Source organism: Orbicella faveolata, unplaced genomic scaffold (genome assembly GCF_042242905.1).
Source record: "Orbicella faveolata isolate gen_17 unplaced genomic scaffold, um_ofav_v1 contig_35, whole genome shotgun sequence".
NCBI classification, from domain to species: Eukaryota; Metazoa; Cnidaria; class Anthozoa; order Scleractinia; family Merulinidae; genus Orbicella; species Orbicella faveolata.
In genome coordinates, this window is record NW_028301564.1 from 18,091,190 (window position 1) to 18,118,629 (window position 27,440).

The following is a 27,440-nucleotide window of genomic DNA, read 5'->3' on the forward strand; positions in this document are numbered from 1 at the left end:
TCAAAACGTTTTGCCATATCTGTTTTTCCCCCGCTTCAGCGGAAAAAAGTTGGCTTCTCGCTACTCCCCGTTGTACAACTGATATTGCTTCTCCCGCTTGTACAACTGATGTTATTTTTACCCATATAAAAGCAGATCGATATAGGAATTCTCATAAAACACAAGCAAACACATACCCTGGCCTCTCTCTTCTCTCGCTTGGTCTGAGATCCTATAAAGAGCAGGGAAGGGAGAGATCAGGGGGGCAGGGCTACCTGGCTACTTACATGATGTGGGCGGCCAGCGATATATTTTAAAGAGAATTCCAAATTGAGGGCGAGAAAACGAAAAGAGCGTTTGGCAGTGATTCCGCAACAATTTCGAGGTTAAAGAGAATTGCTCAGACGCCTCTGATTTCTAAATCCTTTCCTTTTAACCAAATAACAGTTACGACAAAGAAAACGTAATACCTTCTAATACTGAGAGGTAACCGAGGTTGATTAAAGGTTAGAGCGTCAAAAGTAACTCGTTTATTAAAACAGATAAGAATAAACAACTCAATGACTTTTTGAGAAGGTGAAAAAACAGCTTAATCAATAACAGTATTCTGAATAAGTTTTAGACTAAGTTACTTTACAATAAACGGAGGCGAAATAATAAGGGAAATGTTGAAAGGCTCACGGCTTAATCGATAAATTTCTCCTCGCGCGTAGAATCTTATGAAGATATCATGAGTACCTATAGTCCTATTGCACTTTTCAGTTCAAATACATATTCCAATATAAACAGAACTGCTAGAAACCCCCTCATCTGCCATCTAAAGGTAAAGTTAATAATGAATCGAGTTTAATGTATAAGAACTGTGTCATGTGCCATTCTTAACAAAAAGCAATAAGGTCAAAAATAAAGAAAGGAAAGCTAACAATTTAGACACATCTCTCGTAAAATTATCCCATTGTCAACGACGCTCACTTAGATTCACTTATTAATTCTACAGAGGTAAACATATTTCTCAATATCCCTACTCTTGATTGCAAACTACAAAAATGTTGGTAGTTGAAATTTTTACTTTCTAAGAAAATTTTTGTTTGCAAAAATTAATTTTTGCTACAATTTTTGCTCAAGAGTTTTTGGTTTGGTCTTTTTTTCTTCTGGAGGTTAAGTTAATTCTTGCGTGTGTTTGTTATACCAAAATTCAATCCTGGATTATTCTGTATAAACAACAATTCTCCACAATCAAAGCAATCTCTAACGGTACAGTTTCTTACGGAAATGAAGTGTCACTTTCCTCTTGAGCTTGTTATGCAGAAGCTAATTTTCATCTTCCAAAGACACTTGAAATACAAGCTGCCGTAATTAAATCGGGAGTTCCTGGCACAGGTCGATAACTAACAAAAATTGAGCAACTGATGACATCTCTTTTTTTTAAAGTTTTTAACAACACAATATACTGTATCGCATACTAAATTAACTGGTTGTTACCAAACGTTGGAGTGAAGAAATATTTTCAGATCTCCAAAAAATTATGCGTAGATTCAAGGCCGCATTCTTTCTAGTTCTCTTTTTTTTGTCTTCATTTGTCCCTGAAAGCGAAAGTTACATCGGCGTTGTGGACTCAGACATCTACAACACAGTGACCAACTTTGCAAACGAGTGTGTTAAATGGAGGCATTTGAAATCGGCTGCTTTGAACCAATTCAGGCTCTGGAAAAAGCTAAAAAAGTTCAGGAAAAAGGTAAAGCTGTGTTTATTTTCTTGAAGTTATAGGAAATCATGAAAAGTCAGATGAGTTCTAGGGCGAGCACGTGCACGCATTGCGAACGATTAACGGAAGTTTAAAATAGCAAAATTCCAAGGCATGGGATTTTTTCGGTTTTTGTTAGTCATGTCCAGAAACTTGTGAAGTCAAAAATTAAGAAAAAAACATATATTGTAATTTAGGTGACATTAATGGTTTGGTCTAAGCGTAATAGATAATTTGGGGGCCTAGGAAAGAAAAAAATTTAAGTCCTTCTTCTAATTCAAGATCTTGAAGTTGAATATTTGTTTAGCAACTTACAACGGTCTCACTTGGATCAATGTAATCGAGTAGCTTATATTTTTTCACCCTGTTTGTGTTTGCGTTCCTCATTGGTTCCAACAACAATTATTTGAAAATACGAGACACTTCTTCCCTTTTTAATTTTGTTTTTCCAATGAGTTTGTCTCACAATTTTTAAAGCTTAGTTTGCAATATCCTTTTGTTTTTTTTTGCATTTCTCGATAGGTCAAATTCGAGGATGAAGTTTGCATTCAAATTAAAGAGAAGTATTGCCCATTGACCAGAGAAAGATAAATCGAAAGGCGACGGAAGCAGTCAAGAGGCTTTCACGTTATATTTATATACACTGCATCTACGTTATATGTATTTAAGGAAACTTCTTTCAGTGCTTTTACAGTGCATGTCATGGGCGTCACAACTGAGCTATCCTTATAAAACTCACTGAAATCAATGTATACGTTTGTGGATCTTCAATGCGTAAATAAACAAATGCGGAAAACAGTAAACATTGAAGTATTTAAATTAATGGGTAAAAAGACGCCGTTTTAGCATAAATATGGCAATAAGCTATGTCACAATGTAGCGTTGTTCGTAAATTCCATAAAGAGGACAGATAGAAATGAAGAAAACTGTATACGAAGTTTACCTTATTTGAAAAGTGTCTCATGTAAACTTCAGTCGAAAACGTTCGAGTGCATTTTTTCTTATCTGTATTTAACAAGTAAAGAGGCCTTGACTGTGCTCTGTTCTGTTGCAAAGCAGGAAGAAAATGGTAGAGCACGAAAGATGTGTAGGGGGAAACACAAGATTACGCTAAGTGTTTACCGTTTTGTCTGAATCTAGTAAAACGTGTCATGTTAGCACAGTTTTAACACTACTTTTGTAAACAAATAGCTCCTTGTTATTTCGTTTTCCTGAGACATAGGGAACGTTTAATTTGGGTACGCTGTTTCAACCAATCCGAGCGCGCGTTATATCGAGCCACTATTATAAAAGTATTTGGCGTAGTTTTGTTGTTTATTGGTGCGATTTAGATGATAGGAGTCTAAATAACGTCGGGAATTATTTGTTTAGAGTGTAAACAGAAACAGTTTTTACGATTGGAGAGAATTAGTTTTGCAGCTCACAAGAGATTTCATCGACATGATAATGGATCAGTTTAACAGCTATGTCTACATTTTAAAGGCCCAAGCAAAAGGTTTCCGGCGTGATGATTTATGGATCTTAGAATCAAAATGAAAGACGAGTGAACAAGTGGAAATTTTTCGCTTTAGTTAGCACTTTTTAAGTTTTTTTTTTCTTTGCTTTGCAATGTCACCCGCCTCAGGAAACGTTTACTTTCGTTTGTAAACATTGCAAAAAATGTGTTTCTCAGTTTGTTTGAAAGCATTATAAGTTGATTCTTTTCGTAACCAGAGAAGGCTCTCACAGTCGGCTTGTGAAAGTCAATCGAGAAGATGCATAGCAAGAAGTGGTGCCTTTTTGTCGTTACCTTGACGATTTTCTTGGCAATCATGGACAGCGCTGAATCATACATCGGTACTATCTCAGGAGACGACATTGAAAGAAGAGCGAAGCAGTCTGAAAGAGTACCACTACGTGGCAATTCTGACACTTTCTCAAACAAGCAGAAGAGACTAAAAATGAGAAAAATGCCGGTAAAAAGGACCTTTTCATTGATAAAGATAATCTTTACTGGGCCTTTTAAGTAAGCATGTAGTTGTGTCAGTATAAGGAGAGAATTTACAGACGTGGAGCACTTGCCCAGTTTTCTTTGAATTGTATTAGCGCAAGTAAAATAAGACTCAGTTCAGTCTCTTCTTTATTCACGAATTTTTCTAACATGTAGTTTAACAACTGCATGTTGTCGGGAGAATATGTGGTTTTTTGAGTTGTCTCGTTACTGGTCTTTGAGAACTGATTTAGTCAAAGATTTTTTCTGAGACGTTACTAAACAACGCGAGGTAGGTACTTTTTAGAAGCTTTAGCTTCATGCAAAGGAAGGGAAGCCCATATTTACGAATCAGAACATAACTTCTTCCTTTTACTTCAGTGAAGAATAGAAATAAAATTTTGGGATACTTTATTAAGGTAACAGAATCTTGTTTGAATGGGCGTAAAACAAATGCTATAAAAAGTATTTACTTTAAAACGAAACCTGAGGACGAAATTAAGTGTGATTGCCCAATGTTTTTTGGTGACACTCCAGTGGATAAGGATAACCAAAATGGTGGTAGAGTAGATATACTGCTTGTCTTTATTGTGGTACTGAAACTAACAACCCATTTATTTCGGACTTTATGGGTTGTTAGGTTTAAGTGAAGACTTTATCTTCGCGTACGGTTCTTTGGAACCCTAAACCGGATGAAACCATAGACTTAAATCCTTCCTTGAACATTTCCCTCTAAATTTTTGCACCTTTTTTTTTTTAACAGGCCTCTGATGATTTTCTGGAATAAATAGACCGCTGCCCCACAGATGTTGGTTTTCCAAGAGATGGTGGACGAAGAAATCATAGTTGGAGTATTGGAATATGTATATTAGCAAATAAACCACTAAAGTCAAATAAACTGTTAACATATTTCCTGGCTGAGTAATGAACACCGAAATAAAAAAAAAAGGACCCTACAGGTAAATTTTAGTTTTTCGAGTTCCACCCTTTTTAAAATTAGTGCGACCAGAACTTACAATTCTGTTTGTTAATTGTAGAGTAACACTGAATTTAGAGGTAAATTTTATTAGGATGTATAACAATTTTCGGACTTTTCTTCCATTGAAAGGTTTAACAGGGCTCCGGTGGTAATCATCTCATAACTAATGAGAAGGCCATCGGTTGAGGCGCGAATTTTTAAGGTTTTTGTCTTCGCCTTGTTAAACTGCAAAAAAGTAGGTGAAAAATTCGCAATATTTTTACATCAAAGTTATAGTTAATATATTCATTATTTTTCACACAGTTTTCCTTGAAATCGAGTGATTGTGATACGAAAATGGAAATTAAACAAACTACACATGACTACTTTAACCGAAAGAGGATATGGTTAATTTTTCGACAGAAGTAAAAGAAGCTCCACATTTTGTTTTAATTTAGAATGCAAGCCAATCAAGGTAAACAATGTTTAACCTAAAAGCGAGTAAACACAACAGGCTAGGCTGACAGGGCCATCAACCAATAAGAAATCTCCATTCCTGGCTCAATATGTCAGTATTGGATCGGATGAAACTTAACCGACATTGCTGTGGCTCGCATAGTGAAAAAAAAAAAGAAAAAAAAAGGCGTTTTTTTCTGTTTCCTTCCTTTTTTGTTGTTGAAAAGAATTTTTTTTGCAACTGTTGTAAGGCTTTTAAATTAAGTTCTATTTGAACTTACTTTCTTCCATTTAGCGGTCAGTTTCACAGCTTCTTTTCAGCAATGCTGAATCAGGTTCATGTCCCTATGAAATGATTTTCTGCATTTTCTGCAAGCTTGCTTCATAACATCTGTCAAATCACACTTGTAACTGAAATCTGAAGTTCATAGTGTTGCCTTTTACTAGAACGAATGAGAGAAATAGCATACTGCTACCACTAGAAAGAGGCGCTCGTTTTCTGGAACGTCGCTGTTGTGACTTTAATTTGCCCCGGCTACTGTAGAACTTATCAAGTCTTCAACTGGAATTACAGGACGCGACTGTTAACTAAAATCGTGAGTTAAAAACTGTTCAGTATTGCAGACATTAACCCTGTCGTAACATTACTAAACTACTGAGTAAAATATGAGCAGTATAGTCTGTCAAATCAATAACATACAGGTAAAGCATTGCCTTAATTAAAAATAACGGTCAATAATTTAATCTACGTCAAAACCTGCCTAATGAAGTGTTCAATTAGTGGCAAACTTATGTTGTTATACTTCATTCAACGTAGAAACGTAGAAATAACCTTCAGGGATCACTGTTGACGTTTATTTGGTACATCTATACTTCAAGACAAAATTCGCTACTTTTCCATATTATTCTCTCCCATTTTTATCAGTTTCACTGGCATTGACATGGGTGGATCCATCCGATTTTGGACACTATAGAAAGAATGGATTAATTTTCTCATGTAAAATATTTATTTTTCTCGAGGGTAAGAGGATGTATCATTCACAAAATGCGATTATCGATATTTACACAAAGTAAAAAGCGTTACGTGTGATATATAACATTTGGAAAGATTCGAGAATCTGATTAACACTAAGAAAATTTCATAAGTTTTGCAATAAAAAACTTCGCCCACATAAGGCTAGTGAATAAGAAAAACTCGCTTTAAGTCGAGTGCCAATAAAAAATCGCTAGATTAATTAAAAAAGCTCATATGCCAACGGAAATCAGCATCCACTGAATGGCTAATAACTATCACTAACACACGTCCCCAGCTTGCTACTTGTTCCGTCCAAAAAAAAAAAATTCATGCCACATCCAATGTGACCACACAACACAACAACAAGTAAATTCAAAGTGATTTCTGTTCGTTGTAGTTATATAGTGGAAGGCCAGGAAGGATGAATAGAAACCTTGCTGCAGTGGCCACAGTTCTGGTTCTTCTTTTATCGCTAGTGATCCAGAATTCAGCTTATATAACACTTATAGAGAGACGACTCAAACTTTGTAGAAGCGGCTCACGGGAAGATGACAGCAGAGTTCGAAGGTGGGGTTGGTGGGGCCCGAATTCACCACTTCAGGTGTGTATTAGTCACAGCTTTGAAAAAAACCTTCAGTTTTCGTTTAGAGTACTGTTATTAGAAAAAGCCTAGAATACTGCTAACTAGAACCTTGTTACTTTTTATTATGTGCTTAATTGAACGTACATGTAACGTTTAAAATGAAGAGTTTTCGTTACACGACTGCGAGCTTGGATGAAGTTTTCTTTTTATGATAACTATGATAGGTTATAGCGAACAAATCGAATTTTGGGGGAAAAAAGCCACTGGGTATAGACAGGTGGTCTTGGACAGACGGCAGAGGGTCATTTGGCGGATTAAGAAAATATCTCTATTTTGGTCAATTTTTGAACATGAAGTTCGTTCTCCTATCAGCGTTCAACATCACGCATGGCATACCGTTGATAATTTTCGTTGATTAAGAAATTTCAACCATTTATCACGGGCGTTTTAAGCCGTACGAGGAGCCAGGAACCTGCGAGAAGACCTAAATTACGTTACTGACCACATAAAAGGTGCCGTCAAGATCGAAAACCCTCAAAGGTGTAAGAGAAAAAACAACAACAAAAAAATAAAACAAAACTTGCCGACTTCGATTTAAGCTGTCCCCGAGTGTAAACATCAAATGCAGAGTAATATTTCCGCAGTATTTAGGCAGTTCTTGTCTATCTTTGCAACAACTACGACCAAAAAACTAAAACTAAAATAGAATATTTGCTACATAACGAATTCGAACGAAGAGAATCAGACTACAACTTTATTGAAAAAATAAAAACAAAATAAAAACAAAAACAAAAACAAACAGATCGCAAAATTGAATTGTTGACGGCACCCCAAAGTTTTAGTCAGATCTACTTAATTTATTTTAATCTTATCTAATTTATTCCATCCGCGTATTACTTTATGCTTCCTCATGTTTTGTATTATTATACAGTTTCAAAAGGTAACTGTCATGTTTTATGTAAGAACACTTTGGTCTGCATAGTGATGCATAATGTCGTATCATTTGGTCTCTTAATGGGTTTTATTTTGAAGAAACCACGCTTTGTTAGTTAGTAGGTTTTAGCAATGTGTCTAGGTATAAGCATAGTTTATTGTTTCTCACGTCATTGGCGATAAGCAATACCAAGGAACTGTAATGGACACAAAAATGCATATCTGCATTGTTTGTAGAATGTGGTTGAAATTGATGGACTCAGCAGTGCAACTAGTTAACTTTTGCCAACTTCTTCCTCTTTTTTTTTTTTTTTACAGCGACAATGTGACAGCTATCGGGCTATTCTCTGCAAAGGCCACATAGCTCCAGGTCTAGAAGGAAAAGCTCCTATCAATCCTACATCACTTCCATCAGATTCTCCAATTCCGCCCTCGCTGCCTTCAAATCTACCCTCGCTGCCTCCCCTTCCACCCTCGCCTTCTCAACTTCCACCCTCGCTGCCTCCCGCTGAAGCTCTTCCAAAGTCGAGAAAGAAAAGGAAGGAATTCGAGACTGTTAATAACGTCGTCAAAGAGTAAAAGATCTTCCTCCCCAAAGAAACAGAGACGCCATGAAGCGGACATAGTTCAATGAACTTAAAAATGATTCTGATAATGTTACTCACTTAGGAAAAATAAAATAGAATGTATTAAAATGCCAGTAATGAAACGGATTGTGGTATTTGTTTACAAAGCATGTTTATGTTATTCAGATTTACAAGTCAATGAAACAAAGGAACTCTTTCCCTGTCAGCTTTAGCAACTACGCTAAGCATCAAGCTGAAATTCCCGTTTGAAAACAAAATATTATGGCAGCATGTTTTCAATCATATGCAAAGTTACTAAGGCCCATTTTTCTATACCTAGAATTAAATCATCAAACGTTCATGCCATTATAAAGGAAATAACCAGAAACAGAAAACCTCCACTTTGACATAAGATGGGGAGAAAAGCTTTGCCTGCCACATATTCCTTTCATTCTTCTTGTTGATGCCAGGCGATTCCTAATTTGCTTGGTTCGAATACGTAGTACAAAAATGAACTGATATTAAATTCTATGTTTGATCTGTAGGTGATTTACCCCCACTAAAATCTGACTTTAACGAATTCACAGAGAGTAGTATATATATAACGTCTCTTTCCAATATTGTTTTCAAAACGAGTTTCCAAAAGGTTCACTCTACAGGTGTACCGGACCGTCGATATCTGAAGAGCTTTTCTGTAAAATCATGACACTCAGCTAAATCAAATGACTTTGTAACAGCTCCCAACTCAAATACGTTTACCGGCTAGAAGAGCCCACGTCACGTGTCATGGGTCAAGACTCAAACAAAAGCAAAGGGAAACAACGACTTGAGCTTGCGAATCGCACTTGATCTCGTCGTTCACCTTGAAAATGCGGCAAATTTGTTTGCCAGCCTGCGTCAAGCAGTAATGTTTTCGCAGCTTGTTCTATTTTTGAGTTGGGAGGTATAACACAGCACTTAAAAACTGGCCCCACGGGAAACAATGGGTTGTATTTCTCCTCGCTTAACTGCAACGCAACTATGGCTCATAATGTCCTCCGTTGAACCGTCCATATTCTTAGGACATGCAACTGTAGTGTGACGACTGAAAACTTATATAAATATACAAACTGCGACAAAACTAACTTCTGCACGCAGAGGGTCGACCTTGTTCGGAACAGTAAGACTTATGACTCTCTTATGAAGACGTGACTCCTGTTTAGAGAGAAACTGGGATAAAATACGTAAGACATATGTGGCAGCATTTAAAGTGGGCCAGACTGATGGTCACTTCATTGCATGGTCTACACACTAAAGCATTTATTGTCCCCAATTACGGCGAAGATTGAGTGAACCTGGCTGCGGGATGTTTCGTGAACACTGCAACTGTTGCGAAATTACATCTTAAAATCAAAAAAGCAACTGATATGTCGAAGAAAAAATATTCGAAGAATGAGTAATAAAATCACTTTTCGCGCTAAAATGTACGGCACCTGCTGCCTCACTCAGTATGATAGCCACAGTTTAAATTAGTCACCAGGTAACATAATACAACAGCTCAAAGCAAACAGACTACTCAATGCATTTTATGGCTTTTGAGCATTTTCAGAATTATTCCTCTATTTAAGACGGAAGAATTAATGGGACTAAAAGGACTGAGTTTTAAACAGGCATTTTCCTAAGTACTCTTATCTCCGGAAATAGAAACGGCTTCTTTTATCCCTTCCGGGGTAGGAAATAGATGCTACTATTAATAGATGAGTAGGAAAGAAACATGGAAGCGCTTCCATACCAAAACCAAAGGTCAGCACTTAAGAAAATTTTTACTTCTTAACTGAGTAACATTGACATCGATATGATCCAGGGTTTCTTCGGCTTACACAGAGGTTTTGTTATCCTTCGAAATCCATGTTGTTTTCAATATATATTTTGCTTTTCTTGTTCACTTTTTCTTTCTTTGTGTCATCTTTTCGTTTGCCCGGACTAATGGGACGACAAAAAGATTTTACCATTCCAAGGAAGACAATAATTTATAACATCGGCGGCTTTTTACAATAACCTTCTCAATATGTTTTACGAAGCACTTAGAGGCCGTAAATTGAATTTCACTTATTATGCAATAACACTTTTTTAGTTGATGAAGTTTAAAAGCAAAGGATATCTTGCTGGCAGACAAAAGAGGGTTCTATTTTCTGATGTTTGCTCAGTGACAACTTGAGTCCTTCACTTTGTCCTACCTACATTATCAACTGGTTATTATATTTATTTCGAGAATGTCAACGCCTTTGACACAAAACTAGAGCAGAGTTTTTATGACTTCTTAGGATATATGAAAAAAGTAAAAAAGAAAGAAAACTTGTAAAACACCATTATTAACGGAGCAATATCTAAATACTGTATTTTCAGTTTCGAAGTGTTCCCTTTATGCTTGATTAGTATCGATTTTGTTGCACTTACTTGTTTTAACACAATACATCCTGTTTTCTTTTCATTAATCAACCTTTTTTGGGATTTTTAACTAGCTGCGGCCTTCAAACACGAATATCATTCCTCTTTTTTGTTTGTTTTTGAATTTTGTTGTCTTTTTGACGAAAAAATACCTATTTTCGGAACAATGAAAATCTATATAAAAAAAGAACAATTATGGAAAATAGTAGTGCCATAGTATCTCTTCGTTTGCCCACACTCAACAGACCATTAAATAAAGAAACGCGAACAACGGCTTAAAAGTTCGTTTTGCTTTAATGCACTTAGTACACTTTGGAATGAATTAAAAATGACTTTTTAGAATCACTGAGGGAAGTCTTTGTCAACACATGCAAAAGGCAGGAAGGTTTATGTCACCACTTCTATGTGTCACAACTAGCAGCAAAACAGCTCAAGACGTTTTATGACGAAAATTCATCTGACGGGTGCCTCCTGACTTGAACAAATACTTAACTTTCATCCCATTAGTAATTGTTTGAGAAAGCATTCGGTAACACGATGCATTTTTTGGGGGGCGTCATGTGAGCCATTATAATGGGACGGATACACCGCGTCCTTCACTTCAGGACAAGACCGCAACGTAACCATGCTAAGAAAATTTATAACTACTCTGTTACTGCTTAGTTTCATTATCTACCAGCAGTGCATTGTTAGTACCGACGCAGTACATAGCACATGGCCACTCAGACGACGAAGAGGAAAGAGAACTTTCAAAAACGTAGAGGTAACGAGCGTCTATACCGTGGTTAAGAACGATTTTAATGATCGACTTTATAATCAAAATGGCTGAAACGTTTTGATCATTCCAAGGAAGAGAGGTTGCGCTTCTTCGTTTCCAATTTAAAACGCTACAGCCATTTTCAATCTAAGTCGCAACGCTGTCCCCTTTGAGCACCTCTTATACCATTGCCACCAATAACTTTCTACGGCGGTCTTTGGGTTTCATCGTGAGAGTTCTTTAGCTTTGTCTGTCATAAGACAACAAGGAAAAGGTCCATTGCTAAACAGTAATGACTGCCACTGAAAACTGAGTACAAGTCATTAAATTTTTAATAACTGAGATGTGCAGGCTGATATAAAACGTAAAAAAAACGCTATTGACGTTGTTCCCGTTTCGAAGAATCTGGTAACATTACCGACTATTCACAATTCTTTGCTATTTTTTCCGAGTGACCATTCTTTTATATTTCATGTCGACTGATTCTTTGATCTTTGCTAGTCCATACGGTCAAAGAAGGAAACCACCAGAAGAATTAAAAGTAAAGCAACGCGTCGCATCAAAGTGTTTCATATATAGTTGTCTTTTAAAACTGGTCTGTGCCAAGTGAACTGTATTCCCATTCTATTTTCTCTTTGCTTTTAATCTTGTCGTTGAGGTTTTTCTCATCAGTTTAAACAATGGGCATTTAGATAATGGTGCAGTTTACTTGCCTAACATTTTCTCCAAATCCCCATCTCGTTCCTCGTTCATGATTCTTCGTGGAACCTCCACAAATTAATAATAATAAAAACGATACGACATTTCTTCTATTTAGATTCCTACAGATAACAAAACCATTCGTCAACTACTCATAACCAAATAATGAACATTTCGTATTTTAAAATTTATTTCAGGAGACACGAGTTTATATCGAGCCCACAGTGGAGCCTTTGACGCCTGGACGAATTTGTCAAGATCCTGATAGTTACGGATGTGAGACCCAAGAGTAGACCCCAGTTGTACATTCTATAATGGCAAGGAATGCCCCTTGAAGCTCATTAATAAAAAAAATATTGGATGTAATCAGACTTTTAGTGTGAAAAGTAAAACTTATATTTGTTGAGAACGTATTTCATTCAAATATACGTGGATTGGCCTTTAATGAAGTGATCTTATCTGTGTTTTAAGGTTCCTAGCAACAAACTTCTGTTTCCTCGAATTAATCTTTACCCCAAGTAAACGTAATAGATAGCCATCTTTGAGAGTTGTCTCCAGAAAATGGAATCAAACGTTCAATAACTTCTTTTAAGCATGAAAACCAAACATCCCTGTCCCCTTCGAGAGAATGGGTCACCTTCGAGATATCATTATTTTAACCAGGAGCCATAATCGGGGACGGAGACCGTAAGTCTTATGATCCGCGCGCACCTATGATATGGGACAATTTTTCTATTTTTAGAACAAATTGTGCCATCCTGACGTCATATATCCGCGCGGATCCACGCACATGCTGGGGGCTCTCGCGTGGATGTTGTCACGTTCCGTGATCAAATGGTGAGAGTTGCGAGATTCTCTTGCTGATTTTTCACAGCGATGGCAGGGAATAAGGCAATGAATAAGATCCAGGGCTCTTACATATAGGTTTATACTCTGAGCTGATGGAAAAGGTGAGTTTTTCAGGGTCGAAAACAAGACTTCAATTTCGCGCTGCATTTGCATAGTGCAGCGCGTGCACTTTCAAGTCCGAGTCGGTATTTTCGATTGCCAACAAACCTTGACAAAGATTTCCTTCTTTGTCTTTTGTGCTGAGATGCTGCAACAATTTTTACCAACGCCAAAAGGCTACTAACATCATGTGTGCTTCTTTAACACAGTGAAATTTTACACTGCGAAAATAAGATAGACAAGGAGTTTTGATAACTAAGCCAACAAAATCGAAATCGTTGTTCGAGTTGATTAAAGAAAGCGTCATCGTAACTTTGCTGATTATTTCTGTTGTATTCACATATTTTCAGCTAGGCTTTTAATATGTTCTCAAACATTTATCAACCTTAAACATATTTAAAAACTAGAGATATTATCTGAGTTCGATGTACGTTTTGACAGAAAGTGCGGGAGTCCAATTTGTCATGTTTTACTGACTGTACAAAACACACATCGGCGGCGCTCTTATTCATCGACAACAGACAATTTGCTAGATTTTTACACAAACGAAACTGAGCAGCATCTACAGACATAAACTTATTGTCCCTTATTGGGCCTTGATAAAACATCAAGCGTTGCTCGCTTACAATTCAGGTGTTTTAACATATGGCTCCGAGGCTTTCAGGACTTACTTCTATATTTGGCGGTGTTTTCTTTGCATTCAAGCCTCTTTTGGGAATCGAGGGACAACAGAAACTTAACAAATTTGTAATTTTCTCATGAAAGCCTCGGAGCCAGCCATGTTAGAACATTGATTATTGAACGTGACTCTCGAGATTCAATCATGATAGAGGAACGAGGTTGAGCAATCGCCTTAATATTCTTTAGGGATGGATACCAAGTTGGAAAGAAAGAAGCCCTTTAGAGCGCTTGAGAGTTAAAGGGTTGGCATTTTTGGAACTCTGAATGTTCACAGCTCTCTCCCTTGCTTAGGGTAAATTTGGTTCAGTTCAAGAAAGTTATAAAATGTAATACATAAAAATTTTTCACGAGCAAGCGTTGGATATGCCATGATAGATTAGCAACGAGGCGCGTGGTACCGAGTTGGTTATAATCATCTCATATGCAACGAGCGCGAGTGGTGCAATTGTTTTATTAAACACGTTCCCCCAAATAAAAAAATTCAAATAAAATAAAAATTAAAAAACGCCCTAAAAATACGCGTACGCTTGTCATATTTGTGGAGCATGGTATAGTTACTCTTACTCCAGGATGACTACCCTAATGAAAGCTATTGAATTGCATTAATTTATATTTCTCCATGACGGGTCAAGCCAGAGGACAACGCTTTTTGCGCGCGTACCAACTAATTTTTATTTGATGGCCGGGTTGTTCTAGAAACGCCTCGACTAAATGGCTAGCTACCAATAATGATTTAACGAATTGAGAGCCGGTGACATTTTCACGGAGTGAGTGTTGTGGAACAAAGCTGTATACAGCTTTGCTAAAAATCACTCTCTTGGGTGTCCTCAAACCAGGATTTGAAACCTTCATGTAGGGTTTTAGTTCTTTTTGGTGGAGGCGATGAAATTTCTTTAAGCAGGTTTATAGTGATAAAGAAGAAATCCTGGATCAAGCTGTCTTCAACATTCGATCACCACTACACTATAAAATTGCGGAATAAAAATTGTAGGCTGCTTGAATTGATGCATGCTTAAATATATGCTCTACGGAGTAACTTTTCAGTATAAACTCGTTATATCTATCGTGGTCTTAAAACAAAAATATAGGAACATAATTTTATTCATTTTAATTCGCACTGTTAACGATCTTGTACTACATATTTTGAATAATGTCAGTCATGTCTTCTTTCATCTTCCATATTTCTTCAATTTCCGTAATTTTCAAGACTGCTGGTTGTTTAACTTTTTGTTTGCACTTATATTAGCGTCAGTTAGTGTTCAATTCTACAACCCATGAGTGCAGCAGCGTCACACAACTGGCGTTTGGCTCGAAGGGCATTGTCCTCTCTGACCTTAAAGGGAAAAAAAATGTAAAAAAAAAAAAACATAAATTGAAAACGATTTGATATCAACAGCCACAATGGGAAATGTTTGGCGATAAAACTGACATAATACACGATCAAATATCGTTCGGTTACCAAACATTTTGTCGTTTGGAAACCGTGATTGACCATGTTTGATCGCGTTTGATCTTGTGTGGTAAAGTTTTAACGACGACAAACATTTTATCAAACATTGTAAAACATTTTGTTCGTTTGGACGGTGATCAAACATGTTTGACACCATACATGTAGACCAGTACGGTGTCACCAAACATTTGCTGTTTGGAAAGGGCTAAATATTAATCAGTGGTTGTAAGAAAAGCTGCCTGTTAATCATATAGAAAAGCGATGTAAAATTACACGTTTCGTTCAACTGTTTCAGTATTTTGTCATCACATTGCAAAAAGAAACACTATCTATAGGTTGTTACCGTCCTGATGTTCCCGTTATAACACCACGCCGACCCTTTTGGGCAACTTCTTGGAGGTCCGTTCCCAATAGCATCAGACTTGGTTACGAATAGCACCAGGACGAGAAGAACGCAAGCTAATAAGGTAAACGATTTGGTTGCCATTTCGTTCGAGCAATATTTTTCTGCTTCTACTACCTTCTTCTACTTCGATTTAACTTCACTTCTGCCTTAGTTTTAGATTGTGATGATACTGTGCCAAATGACTCGGGTTAAATATCCAACCACCATTAACGATTGGACGTATTTACATGAAGCTGATTCTTTGAAATTAAAGTTGTGGAACATAGTTGAAGACCTCTCTTTAATATTGTTAAAGAGCGATTATTGCAAAATGTGGGACAATGATAAAATAAGCAAGTGGTATCATGGTGCAATTAGATTTCAATTGTCAGCCTTTCCTTTTAGTTCTTCTTTAGTTCTTCACACGACAAAAACTTAATTTTCTATCTAAGAATATTTATTGAGAGGTATATGTGAAATGTATTTGTAATATAAATAATTATGCTTAACCTCTTAATAACGTTGCTGGCAGACTGAGAACAATCAACAGAGGTGGAGAAGAGAAGATGGCACTGCTACAAGACGCATGCTGTGTGATGTCGCTGCACTTTTGGGCTGTTGAACTCAGTGAACTTCTGCTTTTACTTCCTGAAAAAAGGAGGAAAATCGAACAATGTGTAACCTGAATACAGTACTTTAATAAAGCTGTCCTTCATTCAGAGTTTACAATGCAGGAAAAGTAAAATAAAGTTGAAACTTGCAATCTTATGTTATAAGAAGTCCTTTTGTTCATTTTTCAATGTATATAAGATAAGTATAGCATAAAATAGATAACGCGGGGAAACTGAGAGGGGATCCCAGCTACCTACTTGCTAGAGATTACGGCAAACCAGAAACATTCATTAAACTTTAGGCTTTCTGTCTTTAGCCGTTTGCACACTAACATTAAAACGTTTGTGTTGCTGGGAATGGGACACGTTGTGGAGACGTTAGATGTTGTGGATACGCAAGCAAAGCGTGCATTGCACGTTAATTCCTTTGCACTTGACCGGCGATAATAAGTACTATTTTACCCTTTGTTATTTAGTTGCTTATTCTCGCAAATAAGTATTCACTTGCTTGCATAGTACATGTTTTATGGCGGCGGCCGTGAATCATTCCGGAGGGTTTTAAGATTGCCTGTCATGAACATTTGGTATATTTTCCTATCATCACAATGCACCCATTTTCTTTCTTTCTTTTAATTCAGTTTTGTGAAATAGTCTCGGCGCTATAAGAAATTGACAAAACAGATGTGTTAAGTTCTACGCCAAAAATAAATCAGGCCGATGAAAATTATAGTTCCATTCTAAACTTTACAGTAATAATAATAACAATAATAATAATAAATAATAATAAACTTTATTACAGTGTCTAAAATGTTTAGCTGAGGGGAAGCGTTCCCTCTACTAATTGTGGACACCTACCTAAAAAAATTACAACTATTACAACAGTACGCGCTTTATATGAATCGGAGTAATTTCTGTAATGTGACAGTTTGTGAACTTATGGTTAATTTTCATTGTCCGTTGCAGAGAACGAAAACTAAAAATGCATTATTCCTTATTATTGTTGTTGCTTCAGCGATTAATAGTAATTTTTGTTTAATTCAGCTTCGATTGTAAACTTCACTGCACCCTCATTATACGCATTGGAGTAATTAGAATGACAGTCTGTTAGGTTATGGTTAAACGTGCATGGCCCGTTGTGGATTACATTACCTACACATGCATTATTTCTAATTAGTGCCAGTGATGCTTCAACAATTAACAATAATTTTCGTTTAACTGACTTAGGAAAACAGGTGGACTAAGCTATGTTTAATGGCTTTTCTCCGACAAAATACTTAAATTAGCTATTTAACGACAAGCTCATTTTAGCTATAAAGCTTTCTAGAACAACGCCGAAATGAAGCCGAGTCTGCATGTTAGTTCTGAATTATAATGTTTAACTTCCCTGAGGAAAAGCCGCGTACCAAAGTATAAAGAAATGTGTGTTTTGATTGTCTCTTTATTATTGCCTCAAAGCAAGGGTTTTTGCTTTATTGTAACATCATTTTTATTCGTTAGAGAACAGTTACAAGTTATTTTTCATATTGATTTTCATTCACTCGAATCTATCAGCAAATCTATTTCCCTTCCAAAAACAAGAAAGGATGGAAAGAAAATGAATCATATGGAAGGAGCGTAAAGGTTGACACGTGGAATTCAAAAGCCCACACAATCATTTTATCAAGCAGTTTCAGTTGTCCGCCTATAATTGATATAAAACGATTGTATGCCTGGGGTTCTAAGACCCATTTTAGCCCAATCTAAACTTAGAGAAACCTCTTGCACCCTGTCTGAAAAAAATTAGGTGTTTCCCCATTTTTTTGAGAACGATCAACTTTTCCTTCTATCCTCAGACGACAGATTCGAAGGCTCATCGCCTGGCCAAGTTCATCCCGGCGTACCCATTAACGCCTCTTTTGCATATAACTTTTCCTGCTGTATTAGCTGTTTATTTGACGTATCTCTTATCTTGATAATGGTGACGCAAAAGGTGTTACTAGGACAATGGACTACTATTTGCGTGGCTTTCACCGCGCTTAAGGCTTAATGGGTTAACGTTCGTGACTCAAACATTCACTGTTTCCTCCTTTCCATAGAGCAAATTTGGTGCAGTTTAACATTTCTAAAAAGCTTTTCGGAAAAAATAATTATAAAAATAAAAATAATTAATTAAATGATTAAAATAAATGTCTAAAAAGGAGAAAGAGATTCGAAATATTTTACCTCAATAACGCCATGCTGATGAACACGTACAGACTCTTAAAAATTTCCTAGATTTATTTAAGATAAACGATTAAGACGTACCCTTGGGAAATAGTTTCCGACGACGTTTATGTTGACGTTATAAAAATATACTAGGCTTCCATTTTTTTTTTCTTTTTCATTGATTCATATTACAGAGGAACGCGAGATGTTGACAGAAAATGAAGATGCGCGCTGCCTCGGAAGTGTGGTTCGATAAAATAATACCGAGGCTCAACTGTGACAACTAAAAAGTTGCTTTTGAGAAAAGGTGGCTTTTGCTTAAACCTCCTGGAACGGTCATGATACACTGCGTATGTAGCTTAACATGGGACATGACTGACCCCGCCCACAATGCGCAAATCTCTGGAAAAATTATCATCTTGAATTTCGTGCATACACCCCCAAAAAAGTTTCCTCCTACAGTGCTTGCATTAATGTCTCTTTGTTCTTAGCCCAGTAGGATCGATCTTTATTTAAATTCACTGGTTGCCTGAATTAATAGGAATATTCAGCACTTTAGGGAATTTCATTTATAAACTGCTTATTTTACCCTAAAAAAACAAGACCATAGCTACGTAATTTTTAAACTTTCAATTTTGATTTACATGTCATGCACTATATATGCTTAACAATGTCATTTGTGACTTCATTCAAATTTATTATTTCGGTATCTTTTCATCATGGCCAAGACTGCTGGTGGTTTAATAAACTTTTATTCGTCCTTAGCGTCACTCAGCGTTCAGTTCTACAGCCCATGCGTTCAGCAGCATCACACAATCGGCGCTTGGCTCGAAGAGCATTGTCGTCTCTGTCCTACAAGGGGAAAAGGGTGCGAAATATATGAAAGCAATTGATATTGTTTTCGCTCTCTAGCTTTGAGGAAAGCGGTCAAAAAATCAAATTGAAAAACTATACAAAATGGCAGCTCTCAGTATTGAGCGAAATGTGAAAAACAAAAAAAACAAAAAAACAACAAAAAACAAAAAAGAAAGAAAAACTATTTATAGGTTCTCACCATTAACCCCGTTTTTTCAAAGCACCATTTCTTCCCGTTCGGGCAAGTAACACTAGGTCCGTTTCCAAAAGCATCAGATTTGGATACAAATGGTGCCAGCACGAGAAGAGTGCAGGCTAAGTACGTAATCAACTTGGCAGCCATTTTTGCCATGTTTTGCCTTTCTTCTGAGGTAATTTGACTTTACTCCTGCCCTTCTTCTAGGTTGTGGTGATACTGTAATAAACGGCTCGAATTAAATACGCAACTCTTATTAAAGATTGGACGAATTTACATGTTGTTGAGACTTTGAAATGAAGTTGCAGAACAAAGCTGAATAGAACGCGGTTATAATATTGTTATATTGTTTTCTTATTATGACTTTGTCGGGCATTGTGGCGCATTTTGCGGTCTAAAATGGAGAATTTTGCGGGCTAAAATGTATTTTAGCCCGCTGACAGTTTAGTAATTGTGCAATTAATTTCAACACTTTTTAAGGCTTATAGAACTTTCCTTTCACGTCTTTTACAATTGTAGAAAACTCAAATGGCAAGACTTTGCAATTTATAGTCAGCTTAGCTTGATATATTGTGTATTTTTATTGAGGGTAAATAAAAGCAGTTCAACTTGTAATCGCTCGCGTGATTGTTCAAATTGTCTTGTTGTACTTCTTTTCACTTTTTATTTTCTCAATGCCCTTCAAAGTGATAATAATAGTAATACAGTTTATATTCTCGGGCATAAATATGTTTTGGGCCTTTCTCAGGCAAAATACATGGTAGGCAATCCTAAAGCTCTCTTTCACTCACTGTTAAGAGTTTTTTCTCTGGTTAAAACTATAGGCATTTCCATTGCGTAGTATTGTAATATTCATTTATATGAAGGTGATGTTTGTTGTAATTTAAAAGGGTCGGGATAAAATGAGTCTGAGTCAACATATTTATGCCCACAAATATAAACTCTATTGTTGTAATATTAATAATGACTTATTGCAAACTGTGGGGCAATAATAACGTAAAATAGCAAGTGGTATCATGATAGATTTCGACCTCAGGTCAGTCTAAATTCCAATTGTCAGCAGAGAAACCTACGCGTAAATTAAAAGCTTTCTTTTAGTTCTTCACACAACAGAACCTTTACTTTTCTATCAGCAAATATTTGTTGAGAGCTATATTTGAAATGAATTCGTATCATGGATATGTTTAACCTAACATTAACGTTATTGGCTTCAGGCTGGTAGGCTGAGCGAGAGTTAGCGTTAGGATATAAATTCGGTGATAGATTCCGATGAACGAAATATGAAAACCCGAACATTAAAACTAAGATTAGACAATGATACAAAATTTGTTTTTCGAGGAAGGCAAACATTATTACATTCAGATTAACCTATCTCTTTCATAATGACTCAATTTCACGTCGGCGTTGTTTCAGAAAGCTTTATAGCTAAAATGAACCTATAGTTAAATAGCTAATTTAAGTATTTTGTTGGAGAAAAGCCATTAAACATAGCTTAGTCTACCGGTGTACGTAAGTCAATTAAACGAAAATTACTGCTTGTTGCTGAAGCAACAGCGGTAATAAGAAATAATGTATTTTTAGTTTACTTTCAGTTAAGGTGATTCCCTAGTAAAAGAAACCGCCATAGATTTCCGATGAAACTTGGTATGCTGTTGCTACAGGTCGAGGAGATATTAAAAACGTAGTAAAAAGAGGGGGTCACTGTGCTTGTTCTCACACCACAATGCTAACAAATACGGTTATTTAGGTGACTTTTGGTAATCTCCGTGCGGAATAAATAAGCTCGATTATCTTTCAATGCAGCGTGTTATGTCACGGAGAGTTTGAGTTTCTTTGATTGTTTATTCATACCCTGCATTTTTTTTATCCTTTTAAAGGAAACATAATTTGGACATCCGCTGTTGGGCCCGTTATGTCTCCATCTGTAGTATTTATTTCATTTGCCAAAAAAGTAGCCATAGATGTTTGCTAATTTTTTTCTCAGTTGTTGAGGATATTGTTCTCATTAAAATTAGGAAATAAAAAGTGGGGGTCACCTTGCTCCTTTTAAGAGAGAAAGAGCATTTATTTCGCTATCGAGTTTAGTTTGAGGGAAATCTCTTACGTTTTGTACGGGCACGCGCTCATGTGTGCGCGCTAATGACGCAAAAATCGTGCGCAGTAGGGATGCGCAATGCATTAACCATAAATTTAAACTTATGCGCACTGTAAAGTTCACAGTTGAAAGTTTTATCTTCATCGGCTTGGTTTATTTTTTTGATAATGACTCATAGCTCTAAGACCATTAGACAAAACTGAATTGAAAAGAAAGTCAAGAACTATGCATAGAGGATCCTTGTGGTCGATAGCAAAATACACCAAAAGTTCATGGCAGGCAATCCTAAAGCTCTCTTTCACTCATTTTTCTGTGGTTAAAACTATAGGCATTTCTATTAAGTAGTCGGTTGTAATATTGATTTATATGAAGGTAAGGTTTGTTGTAAGACAGGGAGATGACAACGGAGTAATGAAGATTATTAACACCTTGTGGTTAGCCTCCTACTTCGGGCTTCCTCAGGTCACAACTCTAGTTTTAGCATTGGGTTCCATATGACCTATCAGAATCATGTAAATTTTTTGGAATAGTTTCAATAGATGTCTGCACATGTCAGAATTGCTAACTGACTGTTGCCTAAAAATTTACAAAACATTAAGTTGGAATCGCGTAATTAAAAAAATGTTTTCCCCAACTTATTCAGGACATAACAAATATGTCAAAGCGTTTTAACGGAGTTATATCACCTAAGGGACCGTTCATTTTTTATAAAGTAGGGGGGGCTGGTGGGATTTGGTGGGGGGGCATGCGAAAAAAATGGCTTTCGAGGGGGGGCCATCCCAAAAAAATAAGGGAAAAAGGGGGGAGTCATGTGAAATATTTTAGGACAACTTTAAAATGGCATAATGTTTGAATATCAAAAAAAATTGCTATAGAATAAATATAGAAGGCAGGATACAAATTTATTACAAACTTTCCTTCTGCTTTAAAAAAACGTTTGGCGACAAAAGCATTTGTAGCTACTGAAAAGAATTATTTAACACTGTTATTTTCGAATGCAACTTTCACTGGCACTCATTTTCATCTTCGCTGTCGTCGAGTTCTTCGTCGCCGCTTGTGCTGCTATGGGAGTCTTTTTTACCAATGCTGCAAGAAGCAGCAATGCTTTCCGTCAGAGTGTACTCTTCAAGGTACATGAAGGTGTAAACATAATCTCTGACTTCCTGCTCAAGGTTTGTGGTGATTCTGCTTCTTGCAGCATTGGTGAAATAATTTCCTTCCAAGAGCTGTGCGATGTATGGCCCATCTCCTCTAAATAACGACGTGGCAACATCCTTAACTTTAATACACTCTTCCGGGACGGCCGTTATAGGAGGGTACACAAGGCATTGTGGAAAATCATTTCCTAGCGGGTTTCCAACACAGATTCCATAAACTCGTTGGACGTTGTTTTCAGTACGCTTCCTCTTTCTTTCATTTGACTTTCTGCGGTTTTCTTTTTTCCTTCTCCTTTTGTTGATGTGCTGTTTGAGTATGCTCTTGAATATGCTGTTATAATTGCTCTTCTTATTTTCTAGTGCTTCCATGTCCTGCGTGACCTTCGTCAACTTAGCTTCTATACATTTGATCTGTTTTACATTAAAACTGAGGGCAAATTCTTCGCCCTGCTTTAAAGCAAGCCCATTGGACTGAAAGAATGTGGAATCGTGTTCCTTTACATCTTTCAATATGACACTCAACTTTTCCACCATTGCTCTGTGCTCTTTGATGGAGAAGTTCAGTTTTCTTCCATCACTGGGCTTCATTTGGTACCCTGGCATGGAAAACTCACTCGCCCTTTCTGAACAGCCATCCGCACTTAGAAAGATTGCTGCTTTTGCTTGTAAGATGTCAAACTGCCTGGATCGTTCAGCTGTAAACCTTTTCTTACAGGACTCGTCGCTTTCGCCATTATTGCGCATTTTGGAATGAGCCTCTTTCATGATTCTCATGTAGTAATGCGCTCTTTTCCAGATTGGAAAAGCCCTTCATGGGTATGTTGTGGTTTAAATTTAGTTTTGGCTAAAATTTTCAAACCAATTGGATTTTCATTTCTCTTTGTTCTGAATTATGACAATGAACTTGAGACATTGAAAATTAAGAAATTTTAAACCATAGATAAATTTAAACCGCAACAAGTATGCTAAAATTTATAAAAAGTAATCCACTATTTGCAAGATTTGAGAACACTCATACTGTGTAGCTTTTTGTTTTACCTTCAAAGGGCAACATTTATACATGCCTATCACTAGAGTAGAGGTAAAAACCTTCCAAATAAAGACATCTGTAAATTAAATGTAACAATGTGTTTCACACAACACATCAACAGATTTCCAGTTTTTTCACAACACTTCGTACTTGGTTCAGTATCACAATGCAGGAGCAAGGAAAGACTCTGTTCCAGGCCACTGTTACTTCCGTAAGATTGAGAAGTTTATGAATGAGCACTATGAGGAGGGGGAGAACTACAGGGAGTTTCTAAAGTTGTCCTGTCAAGAAAAGGAAGGAGAAATTTGTTCTTTTTGTTGTGAATGGACAGGACCACCCATAGAAAGATACCCTAAACCAGTTCCTGATCATTCCTGCCTACCGGAATACCACTACCTCTCCTACCAGAAGACCCCAAAAGAAGGGCGTGATCCAGATGACTGGCAGCCAAGGGTCCAAGCGAAGAAAGAGCATAGAAGTGGCAGGCTGGTTTTATCTGACCCAGAGTGCGTTGCTCTATTTGCAGATAAGTTTATTGTCAAATCAAAGTTTGTGGTGGATTATCTTCAGCATCTTGAAGTGCTGGAATTTAAAAGGAAAAAGAGAGCAGAAGAAAAGGCAAAGTTAAGTAGGGACGCAAAAGATAAATCATATGAGATTTATCCTTGAACTGAGTTGTGCGAAGATCTAACCAAGCTTAAAAAGCTACGTGTTTCAGAACTAAACAAGTACTTGAACCACCACCGGCTGAAACAGCATTTGAAAAGCAGCAAGAGTGAGAAAGTAAAGGCAATTGTAAGACATTCACGCTTGTAGCAGAAGAGTCCTCTCAGAGCTGGCCAACCAACACTGAGAAATGCCAGGACATTGACACAAAATGACAACAGGACAAGTGCTGACAGCAGTGAAACGGATGAAAGTGACAATGATGAGAATGACAATGATGCCATTGACTCTGGGGGAGAAGATACTCAAGTGACGTCATTCTTGCACTCATCAATTCAGATGAGGAAGATGCCAATGAGAGGCCAAATGCCACACGCTCAGGGCGAGCCATAATTAGGAGATCCGAAATTGACTTCTCTTTCTTTTGATTTGTTTTTTAAACAGCTCTCTGTAGTATAGGGATTGTAAATATTGTCGTCATAGTGAGCACAATAACGTGAAGTAGGGGGATAATAGAGAAATATTAAAAAAGTTGAAATCTAAATATTGTTTGTTCAATTTTTTTTTTTGGGGGGGGAGGGGGTCATCCCAAAAAATGACCGCTATAAGGGGGGGCCATGTGAAAAAATTGGTAAGCTGAGGGGGGGTCATGCGATTTTTAAATGGTGCTTCCCAAATCCCACCAGCGCCCCCTCCCTCATAAAAAATGAACGGTCCCTAAAACAAAAAAACATATATTCAGTCATTTTCCACGCCTTGCAATTAAGAAAACACGGCTTTTAAAAGAACATATGTTTCAGCTGACATTTTTTTATGCTGTCTGAACGATTTATTGTAGTACAATTTACTTATTATTCAGTTTAATCGGAGTGCCTGTGAACTCTCCCGCTTTTGATAGCCTAAGACCAAATATTTAGCTGCAAAATAGCAAGTTACTTTGTTAATGTAGAAATGTGTATTACATCGGTAACAAAGAATATCACGGGTTCCGCAGTTTTTTGTGCTTTGTAAGGAAACCCATATTCGTGATATATTTTATGCTAGAAGTATAATTTGAGTAAGAAATTTTAAATTAGCGGCACATGGTAAGTGATGTCGTGTAAATGTTTAGTACAAAATCAAGTGGTTCAGGAGGTAGATTGCAGGCTGTAGGTTGTATGTACTTGAAAGGAAGGTTGCAAGCAAACAAACACCTTCGTTATCATTATTTTCGGTGAACACGTTTAGTTTGGTAGTCAGTCGGCTCTTACGTAGACTTCTTTCAAATCCTAACTCAGGAAAAAAAAAAAACAACAACAAAAAAAGAAAAAACAGCGGCAGCAGTAATAGGAACGTTGTCGCAAATGCTCAGATCACTCTGAACGAAAAATACTTAATGTAGTTGGAAAGGTGGGCGATGTCTTAGGTGTTAATGTTATGCTTTCTCAGTTCGAATGAACCAATGAGCTGATTATCTTAGCTTAACCATGTCCGTTACGTCAAAAAGCCTGATCTATTATTCAATAGGAAATCACGTCAATCATTAGCAAACATAAAGCACTATTTGTGAGGTTCGATTACTTAATCGCTGGCTATCGCGTTATTTCAGCGATTATAACAGAGCCTGTATGCTTGTCGTGTTTACATGTATGTCTACGTGCCGAAGACTGAATATCTTAAATTTAAGGCATTATAGCAACGCTGAAAAGTACCACTGAGAGAAATAAACCAATGCGAAACCAATTTCTGAGATCGAGTCACTTGACATGCATGCTTTGAATCTGCCTTTCTTTATCGTTACAGTTACTGCAGCCAGTTATTTGCGCCCAAATTTCTCGTTTACTCAGTTAATCATTTCATCTGATATTTTAGGCTGAAAAAATGTGACTATAAGTCTTTTGCACGTCAAGTTCATCACTATAAAAAGCTGACTCATGTATATCTGCACTTTAGGGAGTTCCACTTTAAAACTGCTTATTTTACTTAAAAAAACAAGACCATAACTACATAATTTTTAAACGTTCAATTTTAATTTACATGTCATGCACTATATATGCTTAACAATGTTATTTGTGACTTCATTCAAATTTATTATTTCGGTATCTTTTCATCATGGCCAAGACTGCTGGTGGTTTAATAAGCTTTTATTCGTCCTTAGCGTCACTCAGCGTTCAGTTCTACAGCCCATACGTTCAGCAGCATCACACAATCGGCGCTTGGCTCGAAGAGCATTGTCGTCTCTGTCCTACAAGGGGAAAAGGGTGCGAAATATATGAAAGCAATTGATATTGTTTTCGCTCTCTAGCTTTGAGGAAAGCGGTCAAAAAATCAAATTGAAAAACTATACAAAATGGCAGCTCTCAGTATTGAGCGAAATGTAAAAAACAAAAGAAACAAAAAAAAAAAAAAAAAAGAAAAACTATTTATAGGTTCTTACCATTAACATTTTTTTTTCATGGCACGATTTCTTCCCATCCGGGCAAGTAACAGAGGGTCCGTTTCCAAAAGCATCAGATTTGGTTACAAATGGTGCCAACACGAGAAGAGTGCAGGCTAAGTACGTAATCAACTTGGCAGCCATTTTTGCCATGTTTTGCCTTTCTTCTGAGGTAATTTGACTTTACTCCTGCCCTTCTTCTAGGTTGTGATGATACTGTAATAAACGGTTCAGGTTAAATAGGCAACTCTTATTAAAGATTGGACGAATTTACATGTTGTTGAGACTTTGAAATGACGTTGCAGAACAAAGCTGAATAGAACGCGGTTATAATATTGTTATATTGTTTTCTTATTATGACTTTGTCGGGCATTGTGGCGCATTTTGCGGTCTAAAATGGAGAATTTTGCGGGCTAAAATGTATTTTAGCCCGCTGACAGTTTAGTAATTGTGCAATTAATTTCAACACTTTTTAAGGCTTATAGAACTTTCCTTTCACGTCTTTTACAATTGTAGAAAACTCAAATGGCAAGACTTTGCAATTTATAGTCAGCTTAGCTTGATATATTGTGTATTTTTATTGAGGGTAAATAAAAGCAGTTCAACTTGTAATCGCTCGCGTGATTGTTCAAATTGTTTTGTTGTACTTCTTTTCACTTTTTATTTTCTCAATGCCCTTC

The 27,440-nt window shown here is 36.8% G+C and overlaps 1 protein-coding gene and 5 long non-coding RNA genes across 6 annotated transcripts; 3 read left to right on the top strand and 3 right to left on the bottom strand.

The window, feature by feature from the left end:
• Window positions 1-3,396: 3,396 nt before the first annotated feature.
• Window positions 3,397-4,601, top strand: LOC110055543 (uncharacterized). The gene is made up of 2 exons (XR_002297359.2): window positions 3,397-3,678; window positions 4,456-4,601. It is a non-coding gene; the product is annotated as an uncharacterized LOC110055543 (long non-coding RNA).
• Window positions 4,602-6,078: 1,477 nt separating this feature from the next.
• LOC110055552 (uncharacterized) lies at window positions 6,079-8,346 on the top strand. Its single transcript, XM_020761943.2, has 2 exons — window positions 6,079-6,722; window positions 7,956-8,346. Exons 1-2 carry the CDS (start codon window positions 6,543-6,545, stop codon window positions 8,214-8,216), a joined length of 441 nt encoding a protein of 146 aa, XP_020617602.1. The 5' UTR covers window positions 6,079-6,542; the 3' UTR covers window positions 8,217-8,346.
• Window positions 8,347-11,190: 2,844 nt separating this feature from the next.
• Window positions 11,191-12,531, top strand: LOC149103587 (uncharacterized). Its single transcript, XR_016202129.1, has 2 exons — window positions 11,191-11,393; window positions 12,284-12,531. It is a non-coding gene; the product is annotated as an uncharacterized LOC149103587 (long non-coding RNA).
• A 2,277-nt stretch (window positions 12,532-14,808) lies between these two features.
• On the bottom strand, window positions 14,809-15,777 carry LOC110055621 (uncharacterized). Its single transcript, XR_002297383.2, has 2 exons — window positions 15,509-15,777; window positions 14,809-15,048 (listed from the first exon to the last, which is right to left on the bottom strand). It is a non-coding gene; the product is annotated as an uncharacterized LOC110055621 (long non-coding RNA).
• Window positions 15,778-18,960: 3,183 nt separating this feature from the next.
• LOC149103588 (uncharacterized) lies at window positions 18,961-19,629 on the bottom strand. Its single transcript, XR_016202200.1, has 2 exons — window positions 19,400-19,629; window positions 18,961-19,197 (listed from the first exon to the last, which is right to left on the bottom strand). It is a non-coding gene; the product is annotated as an uncharacterized LOC149103588 (long non-coding RNA).
• Window positions 19,630-26,331: 6,702 nt separating this feature from the next.
• On the bottom strand, window positions 26,332-26,986 carry LOC110055544 (uncharacterized). Its single transcript, XR_002297361.2, has 2 exons — window positions 26,761-26,986; window positions 26,332-26,568 (listed from the first exon to the last, which is right to left on the bottom strand). It is a non-coding gene; the product is annotated as an uncharacterized LOC110055544 (long non-coding RNA).
• Window positions 26,987-27,440: the final 454 nt, after the last annotated feature.